The sequence below is a fragment of the Sminthopsis crassicaudata genome, chromosome 4 (genome assembly GCF_048593235.1).
Source record: "Sminthopsis crassicaudata isolate SCR6 chromosome 4, ASM4859323v1, whole genome shotgun sequence".
Taxonomy (NCBI): domain Eukaryota; kingdom Metazoa; phylum Chordata; class Mammalia; order Dasyuromorphia; family Dasyuridae; genus Sminthopsis; species Sminthopsis crassicaudata.
Window position 1 is genome coordinate 21,011,803 of NC_133620.1, and position 20,409 is coordinate 21,032,211.

A 20,409-nucleotide genomic window follows, 5' to 3' on the forward strand; every position below is an offset into this window, starting at 1 on the left:
GGTTCAGTTATACTGAAAATGAAATTTTTTTTGAAATCTTTAAAAAGCATTCCAGTTAGACTTTCAGTAGCACTTACTATAGCTTAATATTTCAGTTAACTTGCATGTTGAGTTATATTCCTAAATGTAGGAATAGCAGCAGTTCTTTATCATTGGTTCTTAAGGATTTTAGCCAGTTGTTTCCTTCAATTTTCATTCTTTCTTGATAGTTTTTAGTAGTTCACTTTATAGTGGGTTTTTCTTTCATTTTCTTCCATTCTCCTTATTTAAAAATTTGAAGTAATCTATCTCCCAACTACCAAATTATGGATTGAACCTCTGTTCATATAACCTCTGTTAATATAGCTATACCAAATGAAAAAAATACACTCCCCCAAACCTGGAAATCCACTAAAGGTAAAGAAAATAGCACCCTATGCTTTTCCTTCTGCTTCCCCAAAATCCTCTTCAACTTCCAAAACAAAAGGAACAAAAAAATCCTCAAATGGGCCTTCAAAGAAGACAAATGAAAATGGGTCTCCTCCATCAAAAATTTCCCTTGAAGACATCATCTTAGTGCTAGAATGTGAGTTATTCAAGTAGACTATCAAAATGACTTCTAACACCCACCATTTAATCCTTTTTTTCTATTTGTAGGTTTCCTTGGCTTTTTTGGTGGGGGAATAGGGGGTATCTGATAACATCTATATCTCAGCTACTTAAGTGAATATCCTCTCTGCTTCTTTATTTTCAGGATTTGTATCCATATCCCACATAAGTATCAGTTTATGAAAACAAATAAGTAGCTTCCAATCCCATACAGCAAACATTTGTCAAGGCATCTGTTATTTTTTAAAAAGTACTTATTACTTTATTGTTAGGGACATTCTGTTGTACTTTGTCAAATTGAGAACACTTTGAAAAGAATGTGTGAAAAGAATGTAAAGCTCACATCATTTTGTAATACTTTAATGAGGCATAATCATTGTCAAAATAAGTTAAGAATTTATGTTTGAGAAAACGCGAAAGTTTTGGCACTAAACATGTTCCTCAGCTTGTGCACTGATATGAACAGAGAATTAAGTTGGTTTTCATTACCTGACACATAATTTAGCTTTAGCTATTTCCATTTGAAGGATAGTGCCTGAGTTGAAAGTATTCCAAGTATGCATAAAGAGAGATCACTATGTAAATCTTGAATTACAAATGTAACAAAAGTTACATTACATTACATAGGGACTAGAATACCAGAGGTATGTTTAAAATATCTTTCCTAGGAAAACTTTGTAAGGATTTAAAATTTTTTTTATTTTGTATTGTTAAACATATTTTTCTTCCCTCTTCTCTGAAGTAGCAGTATAGAAAATGTTCATAAATAGTTAAAGATACTTCAGGGATTCTGTATGACTAAGTCATAGTGTGATATACTTATTTTCTTGAGATAAAGTTTTGGTTTTTAGACTAAAAATGTAATCATCTTTTCCTTAGTAGATATTCTTTTGGCTACAGCATGATATAGTAGGAATTTGAATTCAGAGGATGTGAGTTTTAATCCAGTTTTGCTTCCCTAGTGCCTGTATGGCTATAGTCAGTTTAGGTCGTCTACCTCCCCTATCCATCCGTCATCCACTTTGTAAAATGAAGCCCACTGGACAAAATGACCACTAAGCTTCCTTCTAAGGCAGAAAGTCTGGAGTCAGACCTGAGTACACTGTTCTTTATCTGTCAGATGAGCTGGAGAAGGAAATGGCAGAGCCCTCCATTGTCTTTGCCAAGAGAAGTCCAAATGGAGTCAGGGAGAGCCACACACGGCTGAAACAGCTGAGCACTTTGGGTAACAAATATAGTTTTTGGTAAAGTGATCAGATGCCTCTCTAGCCTTCACGTGGATCATCTATATTGTGTAAAAATGCTTCTGACCCCCATTCTGCCATATTGTTCCCCATTGTAGGGAAGGGATTTGTTTCTTAGCTGCTTGCTATTGTTACTTCTGAGGGATGTTTCTCTCCTCATATAATTAATGCTACCTCTGCCAAGGGATCCTGGACCAGTCCTTTAAGCTCTCAGCGCCCAAAACTCTTCCTTTGTAAAGAAAGTACTAATCTGGTAACACTTCCTAGCTGTGTGACCCTGGGCAAGTCACTTAACCCCAATTGCCTCAGGGAAAAAAATTCAAAAAAAGAAGATACTAATCTGTATGTACAAAGCAGGGACCTTACCAATTGCTTCCTCTTTTGATGTCATCCAAGTCTAGTTATCAATCAGCAATCATTCTTTAAGGTTTACTATGTGCTGGTATTACTAAACCTTGAAGAGAGAAAGAAAAAAGTAAAAAGTCTCTGTCCTCAAAGAGTTGCCATTCTAAGAGAAAACACAATAAAAATCAGAACATAAAGTATATACATGGGGAGGAGGTGCCCCCCCTTTGAGAGGCTAGCACTGGGGAGAAGGAAAGGTCCTGTGGAAGAGGAAGCCTGGGCTTTCTTAGAATGGGGAGTTGGAAGGGAATAGCAGAGACCACAGACAGAGTGGGATCCAGTGTGGACAATATTGAGAGTGCATAGAGATTAGAATGTAAGAAGATTGAAGAGGGAAGGAAGGGATTGGATTGTAAAGAGCTTTGCACGCCAGAAGTGACTCTGGCTGTATTAAGGAATTTTGCCAGCTTACTAAGGTTGATGAAATGCTTGTGTCCAACTTTGACAGCTGTGGGGAGGAAGGCAAAGAGACCTGTTAGAAAACTACGTTCAGAGAGCGAGTATCTGGACCAGGGGAGTGGCTGTCTAAAAGGGAGACTTGCTGTAGAGAAAGACTTCCACATTGTACTTTTCCCTTTAGTAGCTTTGATATATTGCTGACTGGTATAAGTTATTAAATGGGAATCTTTTGAGAATTCTGCAGTAGCTGCACATGACACACTAAGGCTTGCAGATAACCCAGAGCTTATGACCTAAATTTTATATTACAATACTTAAGGGGAAAAAAAAATTCAGACTTCTTTGGTATGGAGGGAGGGATCAGAACTACCAAGTTGCGGGGACATAACATCCTAACCCTGGTGATGTAGAAAGGACAGCTGTAAAGGATTTGGAAACAGTGACATCCATTATGACAGCAAACAAATGATGCCCTCTCGGGTATACACAGGAAAGATGATAATGAAATTCAGAAAAGGGAATGAGTTGGAGGATTCATTTTGTTTTGGAGACTTTGATTTTGAAATGCCTATTGGACATCATTTCAGAATGTCTTTACTGACAGTTTGTGATGCAAAGGTGTAGCTCAGGAGAGATTCTAGGGTTGGATAAATAGATCTGGGAATCATCTGTGTAGAGAAAATTGAATAGATGGGAGTTTTTATACCAAGAGAATGAACAGAAAATAGGAAAGAGGCCCTAGCACCGAGCCTTGGGGGACAGCCATGGTTAATAGGCCTGACAGGGTTGAAAATCCAGCAAAGGAGGCTAAGGAGTGGTCAGACAGGGAGAGAATTGAGATAGGTATAGAAAGGTGATGAAAACTAATGGAGAGAAGAGACCCCAGGAAGAGAAAGTGATCAAAATGATCAAATGATGCCAAGAGGTTAAGAAAGTCGAGGATTATCAAGAGGGTGTTCAATTTGACAGTTAAGAGATATCAGTAATTTTGGCGGACTGATAAAGTCTGAAGCCGTGGAAAAGAGAGTACTAGGACAGGAAGTGTAGATGGCTATTTTGCATGTGGCACAAGCTGAGAGCAGCATATGGAAGCCAAATCTAGCTGAGTTTTGGTGGACATTAGGCATCAAATAAGGAAACATTGAAAATTACTTGGGGAAGGGCACAGTGTGCTAGAGAAGATGGGATTACAGTTGGCTTTGGCCACCTGGTCCTCAGGCTGAGGAAAGGAGTTAGTGGAAGAGAAATGAGAAGAGAAGGAAGAAGAGAAAAGAGGGAGCTCTTGTCAAATGGCTTCAATTTGGAGGAATGAATTATCGGGTGAGATCCTAAGCAGAGAAGCTGGAGTTAGAAGGAAGAAGTGATGTGAGAGACAATGGAGAGAAGAAAAGATTTGGAATATTTGCTTTGCTTTATTAAGTGTGAGAGGCAACGACATTAGGGAGGAGGAGCAGTAATGGAGTAATGAGCGGAAATTAGTCAGCCTGTTTGTAGTGGACTTAGTCCACTACAAGTGCTTTGGGATTTCCTTTAGTTCTCTTTAGGATCACGTGTGTAGGAGCAAAGGAGGCTTTTGGGGAAGTAATCCAGAATTGGCGAAAAAGAGATTCAAGAATGGAGAATAAGCCACATTTTAATGAACTGATTTACTAAAGAGTCAGAAGTGGTAATGAAGGAGATTATGATCAGACAGTAGTGATGGCTTGGGACCAAGAATTGGAAATCACAGAGAGCAGAATGAAATCCATAGAGAGAAAGAGATGGGAAGATACAACATGGTAATCAGCCTGGATGAATGCTGAGGGAGAGGGAAATGTGAGGTCTCAGGTGAGGATAGTAGGAAGCTAGGTGGAAGTGCAGCTTAGAGATGGAAAGTAAAAAAGATGATCAGATTGCAAAAAAACCAGAGAGTTCTTGAATACTGAAGACTTCAGATAATGAATAGCAAAATCAACTATGTGATTGCCCCTGGATGGAGATGAGGTGTCCTGGACTTCTAAGTTTGGGGAGTAGATTGAGGAACTGGGAAGTATTTGTAAGAAAATTATTTTGAATTTCTTACATGATGAGTTCTGACTCATCTTAATGAGTTTAGGGGCCTAAGATTTGGTAGAGGAAAAACTATCTGAAACTGCCTTGGGTCATGTATTTCGACTGTGTCACTTTCCTAAGAGGAAAGATTGCTGAAAAATACTGGTAGGGACAGTCTCCAAGTGGCCACAAATTGGATCTGGAATCAAGGGTTACATTTGAGTTGTGAGCTTCAGGGCCTTGGAGCATGGTGGCACCCTTGGCAGTAACAGGGATGGTAAGAAGAGAGATGGCCTTGAGGAGAAAGAGGACTTCAGTTTGGGGCATGTTGAGTTTGATATTTACAGGGCATCCAGTTGTAGGCAATTGGAGATAGATTGGAGCTTATTGGAGCCTTAGAGAGGTTTGGACTTGGTAATCAAATTGAAGAATAGGTAGAACATTTATGTATTGCTCCCTATGGGTCGGAGGAAAAATTCTCCTTAAACTGGGGAGTGCAGGGTTACAAAAAGAAGCAAAAAAGATGGTCCTCTGCCTTCACAAACGAATAATAGTCAAACAACTGTGGAAAAACAAGCTGTAGGCTGGCTGGGTTGGAAATAAGCAGGACCAGTCTCAACTAAAAAAAACCCTCCTACAGACTTGTCCAAGAGATGAGGAAGGGGAGGATCTCAGGAAGGAAAGAGAGCCAGTGAAAATGCCCTGGCTATAGTCCTTGTTATAACGAAAGGAGCAGCATGGGGTGGTGGCATTGAGTTGTAGAGTGCCTGGTGGAGGTGGGAGTGGGAGATGTGAGGAAAGAGCTTTGAACGAGAAAGGATTTTGTATTTGATCTTCCAGATGATAGGGAACCACTGGAGTTTGCTGAATAGAGGTGGAGGGGTGATGTCCAGCTTGGCTGGCCAGTATGCAGTACTAGAGTAGGTCAATAGAGAGGTAAGGGCTGGGTCAGTGGGTTTGGGATCATCAGCACAGAAATGATCATTGTGATGGGATATTAAATAAAATTGTGTAGAGGGAGAAGTGGCCAAGATTTAAAGGGTGTGACCTGGATGAAGATCCAGCTGAGGAGGGTGAGCAGAGCAGTGGGATCGGTGGGAGAGAAGGGCGTCCTGAGAGGATGTAGAAGAGGCTTCTAAACCTGGTGACCAAGAGAAATGGTACATAGAAAGACCCTAAATTGTCATGTGTGTATATTTGCCAAAGGAATGGTTGTCCTCTGGGCAGTGACTAAGAACACTAGATCAACATCTAGAATTTATATAGCATTGTAAATTTTGCAAAGTGATTTGCAAATACTATTTGATTTATTCATTCATTCATTCATTTATTTGTTTGTTTGTTTGTTTATTTGTTTTGAGCTAGAAAGTAGTTGCTATAATGGTTCCTACTTTAGGGGGCAGGGACAGGTTACTGTTTTGATTTTTGCCCTTTAACCCTTCCTGTTATGCCACTTTCCCACTGTGGATTACATTTTTCCCCCCTAATCCTACAATTTTAAACCAGTTCCAGAAGCCATCAACCTTCTGGAAATGGAATGTCCATCATCAGGTTTTACATGGAATTAAGAGACTGATTTGCTTTTCTGTATGTCTTATGCCAATGAACAAATTTGTGGTATCATGGAGTAGTAATGTTGGGTTTGGAGTCCGGATATCTGAGTCTTACACATTCAGTTTAAGAAATCCTTTGGCTGATTGGGGTTAGGACTACTACTCAGTTTGTGTCCGCTTTGTAGAGTCCTTTCCTCATTTGCAAAATGATATGACCTTTAGGTCTCTTCTGACTAATGTTCTAAGTAAGAGGCAGGATTCAGAACAGAGATTTGTAATTTTGTGGTTGGTAGTGCTGAGTTTGAATACTGCCTTTGCCACAGCTGACTCCCTCTATGACCATGGCATATCACTTTTACTTTGCTGGCTTCAGATGCCTCTTTTGTAGAAAAGTAAATTGAGACTGGATGATTTCTAAGTTCATTTTTTGTTTGTTTCTATGATTTGATATTATCCTATTTGATAAGCACTTTTCAAAAATGATCTAAAGATGAAATTTCAAATTTTTACCAGTGTGCCTTCATTCATTGTGATTGGGAACTCAGAAATTCAGTTTTGCATGTTGCGCATAATCAGAAAACTACATTTTCTACCATGTTCCTTGTTGGGTTTTATTACAACTTTGGGATAAAATACTGATTCTTTAGTAATGAAATGTGAAACATTTAAAAAATATAATATTTTATTCCCCCCCCCAAGTTACAATTTCTCAAGACAATTTCTACCATTCATTTTTTTGTTTTTAAATTGAGTTCCAAATGTTCTCCCTCCCTTCTTTTCCTTCTCTCTCCTTGAGATAGTAAGCTATTTGATATAGGTTGTATACTTGCAATCCTGTGGTATGATTTTAGTGTTTTCTCACTAGGAAACTTTTCCAAATAAAATTTGCAGCTATTTTGTATTTGTAGTCTTGAGGCACTCAAATTGTGGCACTACAAGTCTTCCTAAAGTATTATCTTGGAATGTAATGAAATCTCAGAATTGGAACTCTACCTAGTCATGCCTGAAAGAATCTTTCTGCATTGTCAGCTTAACTACTTCGAGTCCGGCAGACTTTGCTTGAACTCCTTCAGTGAGGAGGAACCCACTTTATCAAGCTAGTAGTCACTTTTGAAGTATTTTTGGACTATTCCCATTGTTAAGAGATTGTTATGTTCTCAAGCTTAAATCACCACTTTTCGATTTTCTCCCATTGGTCCATGTCCTCCTCCCTGTGGGGCCAAAGAACAGGACAGTTCCTTCTGCCAGCTGATATCCCTTAAAAATATTTATAAGCAATTATCTAACCCAACTTCTCACACTTAGTTCATGTTCTTTAATTTTGATTTACTTTAGAGAAACTTATCACCAGAAAAGATTCACTATCTGTGACTCTTTTTGGCTCCAACAACTGAACTAAGCTTGACTGCAGTCGGTGCCCACACCCAGAGAGCTGCTGATATTGTTCACCTGTTTTTTAAACTATTGAAATGCCTTTAAGTCAGGGGGGGAAATGGACTAAGGATGTTTATAAGTTCTGTAAGAGACAGGTGTCTTACCAAGAATTTTACAGACTCTCTGATGAAGTCAGGAAAAGATTTTAGTTCTTGCAGGAGCTGGTGTCTTATCTTTGAAACACACAAGCACCATCATTGATTCCCTGTCCCCAACTCAAGTCCCTTCTCTGATCTCCCCTTGACTGAGTACTACAGAGGTGACAGCCTCTCTACTTACAATTCCCAGCTAGTTTCTTAATCTAATTTACGGCTTCCTTCCCTCTTTGGGTTTCACTTCTTTTCATTTCTCTGACTTAGTGGAAACTAAACACATTCACTTCTTTCCCTTCCTTGTGGTGCTTAATGGCTAGAAGGAAGGCAAACATTCCAAGGTGTGGGGGCAAGCAGGTCTCCTTTATCTGGGTGTGCCCAGGGCCGGGCTCTTTCCAAAAGGACGGTTTCTTGGCTAACTCTTTGTGGACAAAATGCCACAGCCTGATTAGACTAACCACGTGACTTAAACATTGGTGTTGTCTGGCAGAGAGAACATTACACTGGGAGAACAGAGTTCGGAGTTCTGGCTCGGCCGTTACTCCTTGTGTGGTTTCAGGGTTTTTTGTGATGGTGTTTTTGACACTGCCTTCTCTTAGTCTCTTGTTATCTGACTGCTTTTTCTCAGTTCACTTTCTTCAAACATCATCCACATCCTGCTTCCTAATTGGGCCTTCTTTATTTCTCTTTCTACATGGGAGACTCAGCACCACTGAACTTTTACAAGCCAGTTTAGGCCTTATCTTGCTTGGCTGTACTTTGTCTTCAAGCATTTAATTTAACAGACCATTTACTCCCTACTGAGGTAAATACTTACTCTATTTCCCCTTTAAGATGAGTTCTCTTCCATCATTAGTATGTAATTAATCTGGGTGAAGAGAATCTTTCTTCATGCTTGCTTTGATTTTTTTTCTCCCTATTTCTTTAGTTCATTGTCTAATACTCAATAATAGAAATATTTACATAGCACTTACTGTGTACTGGGCAGTATATAAAGCATTTCACAATTATAATCTCATTTGATTTTCTTAACCTTTTGAACTAGGTGCTGTTATTGCCTCCATTTTACAGATGAGAACACTGAGGTAAACAGAGTAAAGTATTTGCCCCACGTCACACAGTTCTAAGTGTCAGAACTTCTATTTGAACTCTGTTCTTCCTGGTCCCAGGCCTAGAACTCTTTCTTGCTGTCTGACTGTTTATCTAATCATCAGCTCCCTTGGGTCTAATTATATTCTCGCTATTGAAGACTCTCAGATCTCTATCCAGCTGTAGCCTTTCTCCTGAGCTCCTGGCCTGCAAACCACCTATTGGACGTTTAATGTGCTTGTGCTATGAATGGGGTGAATAGACTCGAGCCGGAGGCCGTGTCCCTGGTAAGGGATACTGACATTATCTTGTCCCTAAGTGGTCTCTTGTTTAATTTCTTGCCTTGGCATGTTTATCTTGTTACAAAGAGAGCTGCTTTGAGCTGACCACAGATACTGTAAATACACGCGATAGATGTCAACCTTGAGGTTACTTTGTGTAAGTATTCCTTTATGACCAATTGACTTTCTGAGGCAAGCATCTGGCACAGTAATCCTTTCCTATAAAGGGTCCTCTCTGGGGAACATCATCATAAAACCTTTGCCTCTAGATTTGGAGATAGTCTAAGTCTACAAATACTTTTGAGACACCTAGTGATCCTGGTCCAGAATCCTAATACTGACCAGTTTGAGGGTCCCCCTGAGCCTGAAACTACAAGCATCTCAAACTATTATGCTGAAGTTGAATTCATTATCTTATCTCTTGAATTCCAACTTGGCTATTTCTGTCAGAGGCACCACCATCCTAGCCAAGTTTCCTAGCTGCTTCATCCTCAGCTCCTCATTCCTCATCTCACATATTCAGTCAGTGACAACTCCTGTGGTATTGAACTACTCGTTCTTATTGCCTCGGGATTGATTTCTCTACCTCAGCCTAATTCCACAAGAATTTGTTGAGCACCTACTATGTGTCAGTAATTGTGCCAGGCTTTTCAGTATCCCTAATCTCTTCACTTCACACAATCTCACATAAAGAAATAGCCCTTCTCCTTGGTAAAAAGCAAACCCCTGTATTTGCAGCCTGATCCCAATCTAACTTGTCTTTTCCAGTAAATTGCCTGTTCTGTAATTCCCATGTCTTTAATCTCCTATATCTACTGGCTTCTTTTCTGCCTCTGCATAAATGTCCCTTGTCTTCTCTGTGCTGAAGAAATTCTCACTTATCTGATCATCCCCATTAACTATTTCTTTCTCTCTTTTCCCTTTCATCTTTGAGAAAGCCATCTTCTTCCTCTTCTCATTTTCTTCTAAGCCCTCTGCCATCTGGCTTCTAAGCTCTGTCACCCAATTGAAACTCTCTTCAAAATTACTGGGGATCTCTTAATGGCTATCTTTTAATGATCTTTTCTCGGTCCTCATCCTTCTCAACCTCCTGTGAAACATGACATTGTTGAACTGACATGGCCTGAGATTTGGTCCTTGTCCTTTTTCCTTCTTCATCCAGATTATCTCACTGGTGATGACTTGGCTTCCATGGAGCCAATTGTCCTCTTCTTGCAGAAGATTCTCAGTTCTGTTTATCTAGTTCTCACCTCTTCCCTAAGCTCCAGCCTCTCCTTACTTCTTAGCTTGGAGAATGTCAACCTCAAGTCCAAAACAGGAGTTAGTTTGACTATTAAGCCCTCCCTTTTTCCTAATTTTGCTGTTACTGGAGAGGACACCCCCCCCCCCCAGTCACCCAGGCTTGGACTCCTTGATTCCTCACTTGTACTCACTCCATATACTCGTCTGTGGCCAGTGCTTTTCATTTTTCCTTCCATGATCTCTTTCATTTACATTGGTCACCTTTCTCCTCAGACAACTGCCACCTTGATGAGTTTCTCACCACTGCACTGACCTCTCTGTTTTAAATCTCTCCCCATTTAATCTGCCCATTAGTTGACAAAGTGGCCTTCATAAAGTGTAAGGCACCAAGCTAATTGCTCAGTAGATTTCCGTGGCTTCCAAAAATCTCTGTGACTTTTAAAGCCCTTCATAACCTTGCCTTTCCAATCTTGTTACAGCTAACTCCCTTCCATGTAATACTTTACAATACAGCAACGTGTGCATCCTATCCTCTCACTCTCACTCAAACTCCGTCTTCCAACTCTATGCTTTGCATGCTCTGATCCTCTACTTTTTGGATGTCCTTCTATCTTCCAGATCCCTTCACGAATTCCCCTTTCAGAAGGCCATTCCCAGGCCTTCACTGCCAATCTGAGATTAGATTATTTCTATTATATTAATGTTGTCTCTCCCATCAGAATGTGAAATTCTTGAGGGCAGAGATTGTTTTTGTGTTTCTTTGGAGAGGAAATGCTCAATAAGTGCTTGTTGACTGACTTAGTAATAAAGTTCTGAGTATTTTTGAAATGTATGTTGAAGATTGTAAAATACAGATATTTCCTTTGTGAAGTTCGTTATATGGACACCATTTATCTAGGAATTTTGGAACAAAATTAAAAATTTTAACACAGATAATCAAAATATTCTTAAGAACAGGAAAAAAAAACAAGTTCTAGCTACATTTTTAAGACTTCCAAAATACCTATTTACTTCATGAATGAATATCAGGTGTGTACCAAAATTAAAGTAAAAAGCAAAAAAGGATTTACTGTGGGAGAGTAAAGCCAGGATTTACTACTCTGGAGAAAGAGCAGCTCCTAACAGGAGTGCAAAGCACAAACTGCAAAATCCAAGATTAGAACATAGAAGCCCCATTACCATTCTTATCTTTCTTCCCCTTGGCTAGGGGAGTCCAGGCTTATATCCTAATATTGAAATGTACCTCAGAGACAAAAAAAAAAGTACTAGTCAATAACAGTATTAGGTACTTAAATATTAAGAAAAGGGGGCAGCATGACAGGAGAGAAATGTAAATTTATCCAAGATAATTGAACATCTGCAGCTTTTGGCTATAGCACAACTTGTTATTGCAAAGTCTCAAGTCACAATTAGGACATAGGTCAGAGTCACATCCTTATGAGAGGTCTTCCCTTGGTTTATCCCATTCAGATACATTGTGCCAACTCTGGAAAATGCCACCTTAAAAAGGCTGTGTGAAGTTTGACCCTGCCATTGCTTATATCTTCTTAAAAAGGGACTGTCATAATTTGGTCATTTTGGTCTACTTTAAGAAAACTTCCGTTTAAGGTACTTTCCAGTGGTTGATGGAAAATCAGATCGTTTTTTAAAATCCTGCAAAGTATTCCATTAAAGTTATCTCCTTTTATGTATTTGTATACTTGTTTACAGCTAATGCCCTATTTTTAGATTTCCAGAGAGATTTTATCCATCTTCACTTAATATAGATTCAAAGAGGTCCAGATTTCTAAGAAACAAAAAAGGTATTCCTTATCATCTGGATTTCTCTAAAATACTTTTTTTTTTTTTTTAAAGGCTTACATTGCTTGATGAAATAATTCATCTTAAATTACTAGAAAGGCACAGTATTTCACTCTGTGAAATTGATACAGCAAATAGTGCAGGACCTAGAGTCAGGAAGATGGAATGAAAACTTCTACCTTAGTCTTTTACTAGCTGTGTGACTATAATGAAGAATAACAATAGCACCTTTCTTGTAGAGCTGTTGTGAAGATCAGTCAATATGAAATATTATTTGGAAAGCACTTTGCACAATGACTGAAACTAGGTGCTATATAAATGTTAGCTATTATTTTTATTGTGGCCATATATTTGCTAACTATTATTGTTGTCTTACAAAAATATTTAATTACACTGAGAAAATATTGTTAGAGTCTTTTGGAAAGCTAGTGTAATGTAATTGATAGAGAGCTGGTATTGAATACAGGAAGAACCAGGTTTAGATCCCATTACTGATATTTACTGTATAAGTTCGAGAGTTACTGTGTCCTTGAAATGACAGAGACAATTCCTGTCCTTATGCTTTGGGCAAATAAATTTTTGAGAATGTAAATAATTTTAATTCTTTTAATTGAAGCTTGATTCCCTTGATGAACAGGATTATTCTGGAGATATTTAACCTTCATTTCCTTAATTGATAGTCATTCCTATCGCTCTAGCTTCCTGTCCTCTTCAACTTGCTCAGTAGCCAGTTTATAACCCAACAACTAATTCAATAGCATCTTGAATAGAGTTATGGACCTGGAGTCAAAAGGCCCTGTGTACAGATTCATTATGAAGCATAAAACCTGAGCTTCATTAAGAGAGACCAAACTTTCAGGTATTAGAAGGAAGTAGTCCTACTGTATTCTTGCTGTGTTTAGTCCACAGCTGGAATACCAAATGTTGTTCTGGGCATCAGAGTTCAGAAAGAGCGTTCTGAATAAAGAAAGCCTTCTCAGGAAAATCAGTGTGGCCGAGGCCTCGAGGCTATGCCATGTGAAGATTGTTTGGAGGAACTGCAGCTTTTGAGCCTGGAGAAGGAAGGCTCCAGGAAGATGGGAGATCAGGGATGTGGAAGAAAGATTTTTTTTTTAGATTCTGTTTGGCCCCATAGAGCAGGACCAGGAAATTACCAAGAGACAAATTTTGGCTAACTTTTTTAAAGAGGAGTAGGTCGGGTCAGGAGTCAGGGGGCTCCACTTTACTGAAAGTCTCGGCAGAGACTGAATAGCCACCACTAGTCAGGCTGGATATTTCTCTCAGCACAGATTGGATTAGACAGCCTCTTTCTTATGTTCTGTTCACCTCCGAGATTTGTGACTCATAATGAAACTGGAAATCATTGCTTAGATTTTCAAAGGAACTGGCGTGGGTATTGAAAGAAATTTTACATATTAACAACCAGCTTAAAAGAGAATTGTTTCAAAAAACAGTTAGTGACCTTAACTATATTAATGGTAATTGAAACCATAGTGATTGCTTTCATGAATAATGACATCTGGAAAATTCACAGGTACCTCTGTATCATTTTTATCTCATTTATTTTGAAAGTTAAATATTACATAAAATTTAAATTTTATTTGAGTTAATATAACTTTTTTCTTTAAATTTTTTTTCTCAGAAGAATGATGAAAATGGCAACTGTTCTGGGGACAATATTGAATTTCCTACAACCAACTTATATGAACTGGAAAGCCGTGTTTTGACTGATCATTGGTCCATACCTTACAAACGGGAAGAATCATTGGGAAAATGCCTGATAGCTTCTGCCCGCCTTGCAAGGCTGGGTGAGTTTCTGCTGTGTGGGGCGTGGGGTGGAGGGTGAAGGGTGGGACATATCTTATGACATAACAAGTTCTAACAGAAAAGCAAGGGAGGCAAGACCTTGGGGTCCTTGGAAATTGGCTGGTTATATATTTTGTGAAGATATTTACATTGATAAAACCATCAGGGGCCTTTAGTGGCTATTGAGGAAGTTGAGCTGTAGCCCTGGTAGAGGCAAGTGCCAGGTAATGCTCCCTTGGGTGATGGCTCCAAGGACTGACCTGGAATCAGGGCTGGTGCTCTCTCCATGGGGCAGCTTCCTTAGTATTGCTCTTTGTGAGGCTTTTGGACCATCTCAGCTAGGTCGTCTCAAAGCACCTGAGAGGAGGTACTGGTGGAGTGGTGGTGGGACTGACGGGGCTCATGCCCCCCTCCCCCTTCCTCAGGGTGCCAGGACAGAAAGGGAAGGGGAGGGAACAGAACAAACATTTCTATAGCACCAGCTTTGAGCCAGGCACTGTGCTAAGCAATCTACAAATGTTATCTCAGTTAATCCTCACAACCATCTTGAGAGCTGCACTAATTTTCATTTGACAGTTGAGAAAACTGAAGCAAATAGGGTTACGTGACTTGCCCAAGGTCATATGGCTAGTGAGTGTCTGAATTCGAACTTGGGTCTCCCTGTGCCCAACTCAGTGCTCTACCAGCTGCACTACTATGATTGGATTCACTTTCTGGTGCTGCCAACAGCTGCTTCTCCCCTGCCTTCCCCTGTAGTATTTTACTTTTCCAATTATATAAAAGATACTTTTCTTTTCTTTTTTTTTAAACTTTTTATTTTCAAAATATATGCAAACCTAATTTTCAACATTCATCTTTGCAAAATCTTGTGTTCCAAATTTTTTCTTCCTCCTTTCCCCTAACCCCTTCCACTAGACAACAAGTAAATCCAGTATATGTTAAACATGTGCAGTTCTTAAACATTTCCATAATTAAAAAGATACTTTTCAGCATTCATTTGCGTTCTACTTTTTTTCTGCCTCCCTTTCTTTCTTCCCTCCCTTTTCCTCAAGACAGTAAGCAATCTGACATAGAGTACAAATATACAATCATGTCAAATATATTTCCACATTAATCATATTGTGGAAGAAAGATCAGAACAAAAGGGAAAAACTAGGAGAAAGAAAAAAAACAAAGAACAGTAAAAATACTGTGCTTTGGTCCATATTCAGTCGCCAGAGTTCTCCCTCTAGCTGTGGATAGCTCTCTCCATCACAGGTCTATGAGAATTGCTTTGAATTAATTAAGAGCCAAATCCATCAGAGTTGATTGATCATCACATAATCTTGTTGTTATACAATGATCTCCTGGTTCTGCTCATTTCACTCAGCATCACTTCATGTAAGTCTCTCCAGGCCTCTTTGAAATCTTCCTGCTGGTCATTTCTTACAGAACAATAATATTCCATAACATTCATATATCATAATTTATTCAGCCGTTCCCCAGCTGATGGGCATCCACTCAGTTTCCAGTTTTGGGCTACTCCAAAAAGGGCTGCCATAAATATTTCTGCACATTTTCTTTTCCTGTCATCTTAGCCAATCTGAGAGATGTGAGGTGGCACCCCAAAGTCTTAATTTGCATTTCTCTGATCAATAGTGATTTTTTTAAAAAGCCATTCTCTTTTTTTTTTTTTTTAAACGCTTTTTATTTTCAAAACATATGCAGGATAATTTTTCAGCACTGACCCTTACAAAACCTTGTGTTTCAGATTTTCCCCTCTTTCTCCCCACCCTCTCCCCTAGATGGCAAGTAATCCAATATATGTTAAACCTGTTAAAATGTATGTTAAATCCAATATGTGTATACATATTTTTACAGTTATCTTGCTGCACAAGAAAAATCAGATCAGAAAGGAAAAAAAATGAGGAAGAAAACAAAAGAGAACAACAACAAAAAGAGGGAAAAGGCTATGTTGTGGTCCATACTCAGTTCCCACAGTCCTCTCTCTGGATATAGATGGTTCTTTTCATCACAAGATCATTGGACTGGCCTCAATCATCTCTCAGTAAAGATTTAGAACATTTTTTTTTCATATGACCAAAATTGGTTTTAATTTCTCTGTCTGAAAACTGCCTGCTCATATCCTTTTATCACTTATCAATTGGAGAATGACTTGTAGTATACATTGGATTCTGTTCTCTATATATTTTAGAAATGAGGCCTTTATCAGAAACACTGGCCAACACCTGACTTTTTAACTTTGAGAAAGTTACCTTTTTTCTGCCTTTCTTTATTATGGAAAGGATAGACAGTGTTTAATAAAGAATAAAGTGCTATGCAAATGTGCTCACCACAGGTATTATCTGTAGAATAAATAAGGGCACTGGTGGATTCCTATTAGTTCTTTCTTGCTCTACAGTTACATAATTCTGTATGCCTGGAAATATAAGACTTGGCTAGGCTATCTTGAGAGGGACATTCATTCAGTTGATATTTGAGTTTCCTTTACATTTCATCAAGGAGATCTTTTGAGATAGCATGATTTGCTTGAGGTCACACGGCTGGTAAAAACCTCAGATCTTCCTGACTCCAGCTTCCAGGCTCTTATGGTAACATTCAGTCATAGGTTTTTCTGTTGTACTTCAGGTTACATACAATTTTAAGTCTTAGAATTTAGGAAAGCTCATCATTCATGACCCATGGGGTCATTGAGAAAACAGTGATATTAAAGGGGCATGCTTTTGAGGCAGCCAAAAATTGGGGCTTGTGCAGTTTTTTAAGAGCAATTCAGCTGAATCTCATTCATTTCTGGGCCACACTTGTCTTTGTCAGAATCTCTTTGTACACATACAACTTGAAACTACATGAGAAGATGATCTAAAAATATGTTTTTTGGTTATTTTGGGGACCTGCCGAAAACAGTCCCTCCAAGTGCCTTCCCCGAGGAAACTAGATGTTGTAGAGAATTTGGCTGCAGCTTCTTTCAGCTTTCCCTCTTCATTCATTAGGATGTCTTTGGCATTCTATTCATTGTCTCCTGCAGTGTGTCCCTTCTTTTGTTGTTGGACAAAGATCAATGGGAAGATTGCCAGTAATTGCAATAAAGATTAAGAATTCTCTGATTCTCAGCATTTTCTCTTCCCTTTCTACTGTTCTCTTTTACTCTGCAAGTGTAGAAGGTGTGCATAGTATCAACAGTCTTGTAATTTTGTTTTTCTTTTCATGGAATCAGGGAATCCTATTCTAGAATCTTAGTGTGGAAGTGGCCCTGTGTTCTGGAACCTATCATTGTAGTCTCAGCTTCTATAATTCTTTTTTTGCTGAGTCACTTGGGGTTAAGTGACTTGCCCAGGGTCACACAGCTAGGAAGTGGTAAGTATCTGAGGCAGATTTGAACCCAGGTCCTCCTGACTTCAGGGCTGGTGCTCTATCCACTGTGCCACCCAGCTGTCCCACTTCTATAATTTTTCTTGTGAGCCTTGCAATGGCCTGGATGCCTGTGTTTCTCAAAGCGCCTGAGCTAAGATTTGGGAAGTTCATCACCAGATGGGCCATAAAAGGACAAGAGTTTTGTTTTTTTAACCAATGTCCTTCAGTAAACATTTAAGTACATGTTATGTGCCAAGCATGGGGGATACAAGTGGGTAGGAGTGGGGGGCCCAGCAATGGAGGAATGTCCCAGTGGGGAGCACAGGAGAGAAACCAGAAGGCTAAAGTGGTGAATAAGGTCTCTCATGGAGGGACAGGACGTAGCAGTGAAGTCAGGGCTCCTAGGCCAATTTGACCTTGGGCTAAATGTCACAGCAGCACTGTAGTCTGCTCTGTGGAAGGGGGGGGATTGGGGGGGCGCTCCCTCTGACAAGCTTGTGGTTCTTTGCCTTATTAAGGCAGGTTTGGCTTGTCATGGAGCCCATAGTGGATGCCCTGGTGCCAGCCCTTTCAGGCCAGCCTAGCTAAGTCTGGTATTCCCCACAGTCTGGACCTATTTGAATTCGACTAGATGTCTGCAGCCCCTGGCTTTGGAGGCAGCCCATTCTGCTGAACAGAGCTCTTGTTCTTTGTTGTTGCTCAGTCACAGCCCCCAAAGTTGATGGGAGGGGTTTTTTTGCCTCTTGGCTCTTCCCGTATCCCTGTACTTCCCAGACAGCTCCAACAAGTGGTCCCTACATGGCCCAGATTTGGGATGCTGGCCACCCTGATTGCCCTCGTGGAAGCTTCCCCACTCTCCATGTGCTCCAGCAGCTTTCATTCTGACTCCTTGTGCGAGTGTGTGCAGAGTTTAGGCAAAATGTATAAAATGAGGGAGCCCTTCAGGGGGTTCTCACAGGAAAAGAGGGACTCCAGAGTGCTGGGACCCCAAAAGGCATCACTGCAGCTGCGGGGAGGCAGAAGTCAGGGTGGACACGAGGGGAAAACAGCAGCCGAGCCATGTGCGCCTTCTCCTCCTGGCTGGGTTGTCCCCTCTCCAGGCTGGCTTCTGCCAGTTATCCCTCACAGGCCCGTGAAGGCTTCTTATCATCATCTTCTTACCACCTTTGTTTCCCTTTTTGGCAAATTCATGGGTTTTTAAAAAGGGTCATTTGTCTGGCCAGTTCTCTTGGTGAGCGCATTGCCTTCTTCAGACAACTCTTGTTCTTCCTGCTTTGAAACTGTTTTCCTTTCTCACTCCAAAGTTTTTGCCTCTTTGAGACCTACTCCCCTTCTGCAAGCGATATCCCTCACATTTCCCACAAAATCCTAACTGTCTTTCTATCTCTGCTATCTCCAAAGCTATGTTCCATGTTTGACTAGTTCCAAATTTACTCTTCTATAAATTCTAAGCACCCATTGTTTCTACTCAGCAGTCAGTGAAAATCAGATCCTGAATAGAATTTCTCTTTCTTGGTTCCAGTACCATTTGAAATATAAAAGTTCCCAAAAAGGTGGATTAGGTTTTTTGGAAGAAAGAGGTCTTTATTAGATGTCTGGGTAATTGAAAATGTCATTGTGTTCTCTTTGCTGGAATTATGATACGTTTCTTTTTTTTAAATCCATTACAATTTTTTAAAAATGTGTTCAGAGATTACAGAGGATAAAGTTTAAGCCTTGGAGTTACATTGTTTCAAAGGTACAGGATGATGATACATTTTTTGAACTCCCCATCTATTTTTCTTTGCCCAGATGGTTAATAGAATGTATATTAAATAGATGCTTATTGTATGTTAGATTACAGACAACTGTTGATAGTTATATTAAACTAAATTAATTTTTGGTTATACATCTTTTGTTCTGCCATCCAAATATTTGCAATTTATGGCTAGTTCATTCTGCAAGCATAATGAATAATACTAGATAAATAATACTATATGAGTTAATTTTCTTTTACTGACTCCTAAAGTCTGGAGAGACTCTGGAAGTCGTGAACTTGTAAATTCATGTTTTACTTTTCACTGAGCAGTTTTGAGTGCTTTGAGGATATAGGAAAGTTTAAATTTTTCTGAACAGAGTTTTAACTAATAAAGATAAACAGATTTAAAAGGAAGATTTTAGCTTCTTGTACTGGTTTTTCAGCTGTGAATGACTGTTGAATTTGGAGTCAGGAAGTTAGATTCTAATTCCAGCTCTGTTGCCAACTAGCTGCTTCTCCTGGGGTAGCTTTGAAGCCTTATCTTTCTGGAAGTCCCTTTCCACACATAAAATGAGGAGATTGGGTGAGATATCCCTGATACTAAGTTTATCTTTATGAAAGGAAATTGCAAATATGGGTACTGCTAAAAGGTTTCACTTATTTGTATAATTTAATGAAAAAAATTTGTATTAATTTAAAGTTTGAATTAAATTTGAAATCATTCTTATTAATGCCATGGTTGTAAATGTGAATATATTTTGATCTTTTCATAGCCTGTTTGTAGATTGTTAGCTTAAATCCAGTGAAACTTTTGCCCCAATCCTTTGATTATGCATATATTTAAAATTTGTTTTTTATCATGTTCTAAGTATCTCTTTCTACTATTTAACATCTAAATTGAATGTAGGATAATTCTCTTTTGTTTTCACTAAGGTCTTTCTGAATCTGATGAAAATTGTAAAAGATTTGTGGATCGGTGTATGCCAGAAGCATTTAAAAAGGTAAGTAAAATACTGTAATTGAGTTCTGGTTCTGTTATTATAAAAATCATTTCATGAGAGTTTTCCACCCCACTTAACTAATAAAACCTCTTATATGAAAAAAGTACAGTGAATTTCTGGCTCTTAATGTGATGTATTTCCCTTGATATCTCTCTATTAGCACGTTAACTTGCTAATTTTAACATAACTTGAATCTCCTCCCACTGGCTTTTAAAGAAGAGAACAAAGCTAAGAATACTGGACAGTTCTCGTATTACAGTATTATGCCATATTATGGCATTTTGAAAGTAATTATTCATAAAAATAGATTTATGCTGATCTCTCTTTTACTGAGAGAGAAAAAAAAAATCTGGTG

General features: G+C 39.1%; 1 protein-coding gene across 2 annotated transcripts in view; it reads left to right on the top strand.

Annotated features, from left to right (window-relative positions):
• The window catches only part of USP24 (ubiquitin specific peptidase 24), a 149,177-nt gene that overhangs the window by 21,309 nt on the left and 107,459 nt on the right, over positions 1–20,409 (top strand). For both annotated transcript variants that reach the window (XM_074265835.1, XM_074265836.1), the window contains exons 2-3: positions 13,801–13,966; positions 19,987–20,054. In XM_074265835.1, the coding sequence (XP_074121936.1) occupies positions 13,801–13,966; positions 19,987–20,054 (234 nt within the window). The remainder of the gene's footprint in view (positions 1–13,800; positions 13,967–19,986; positions 20,055–20,409) is intronic.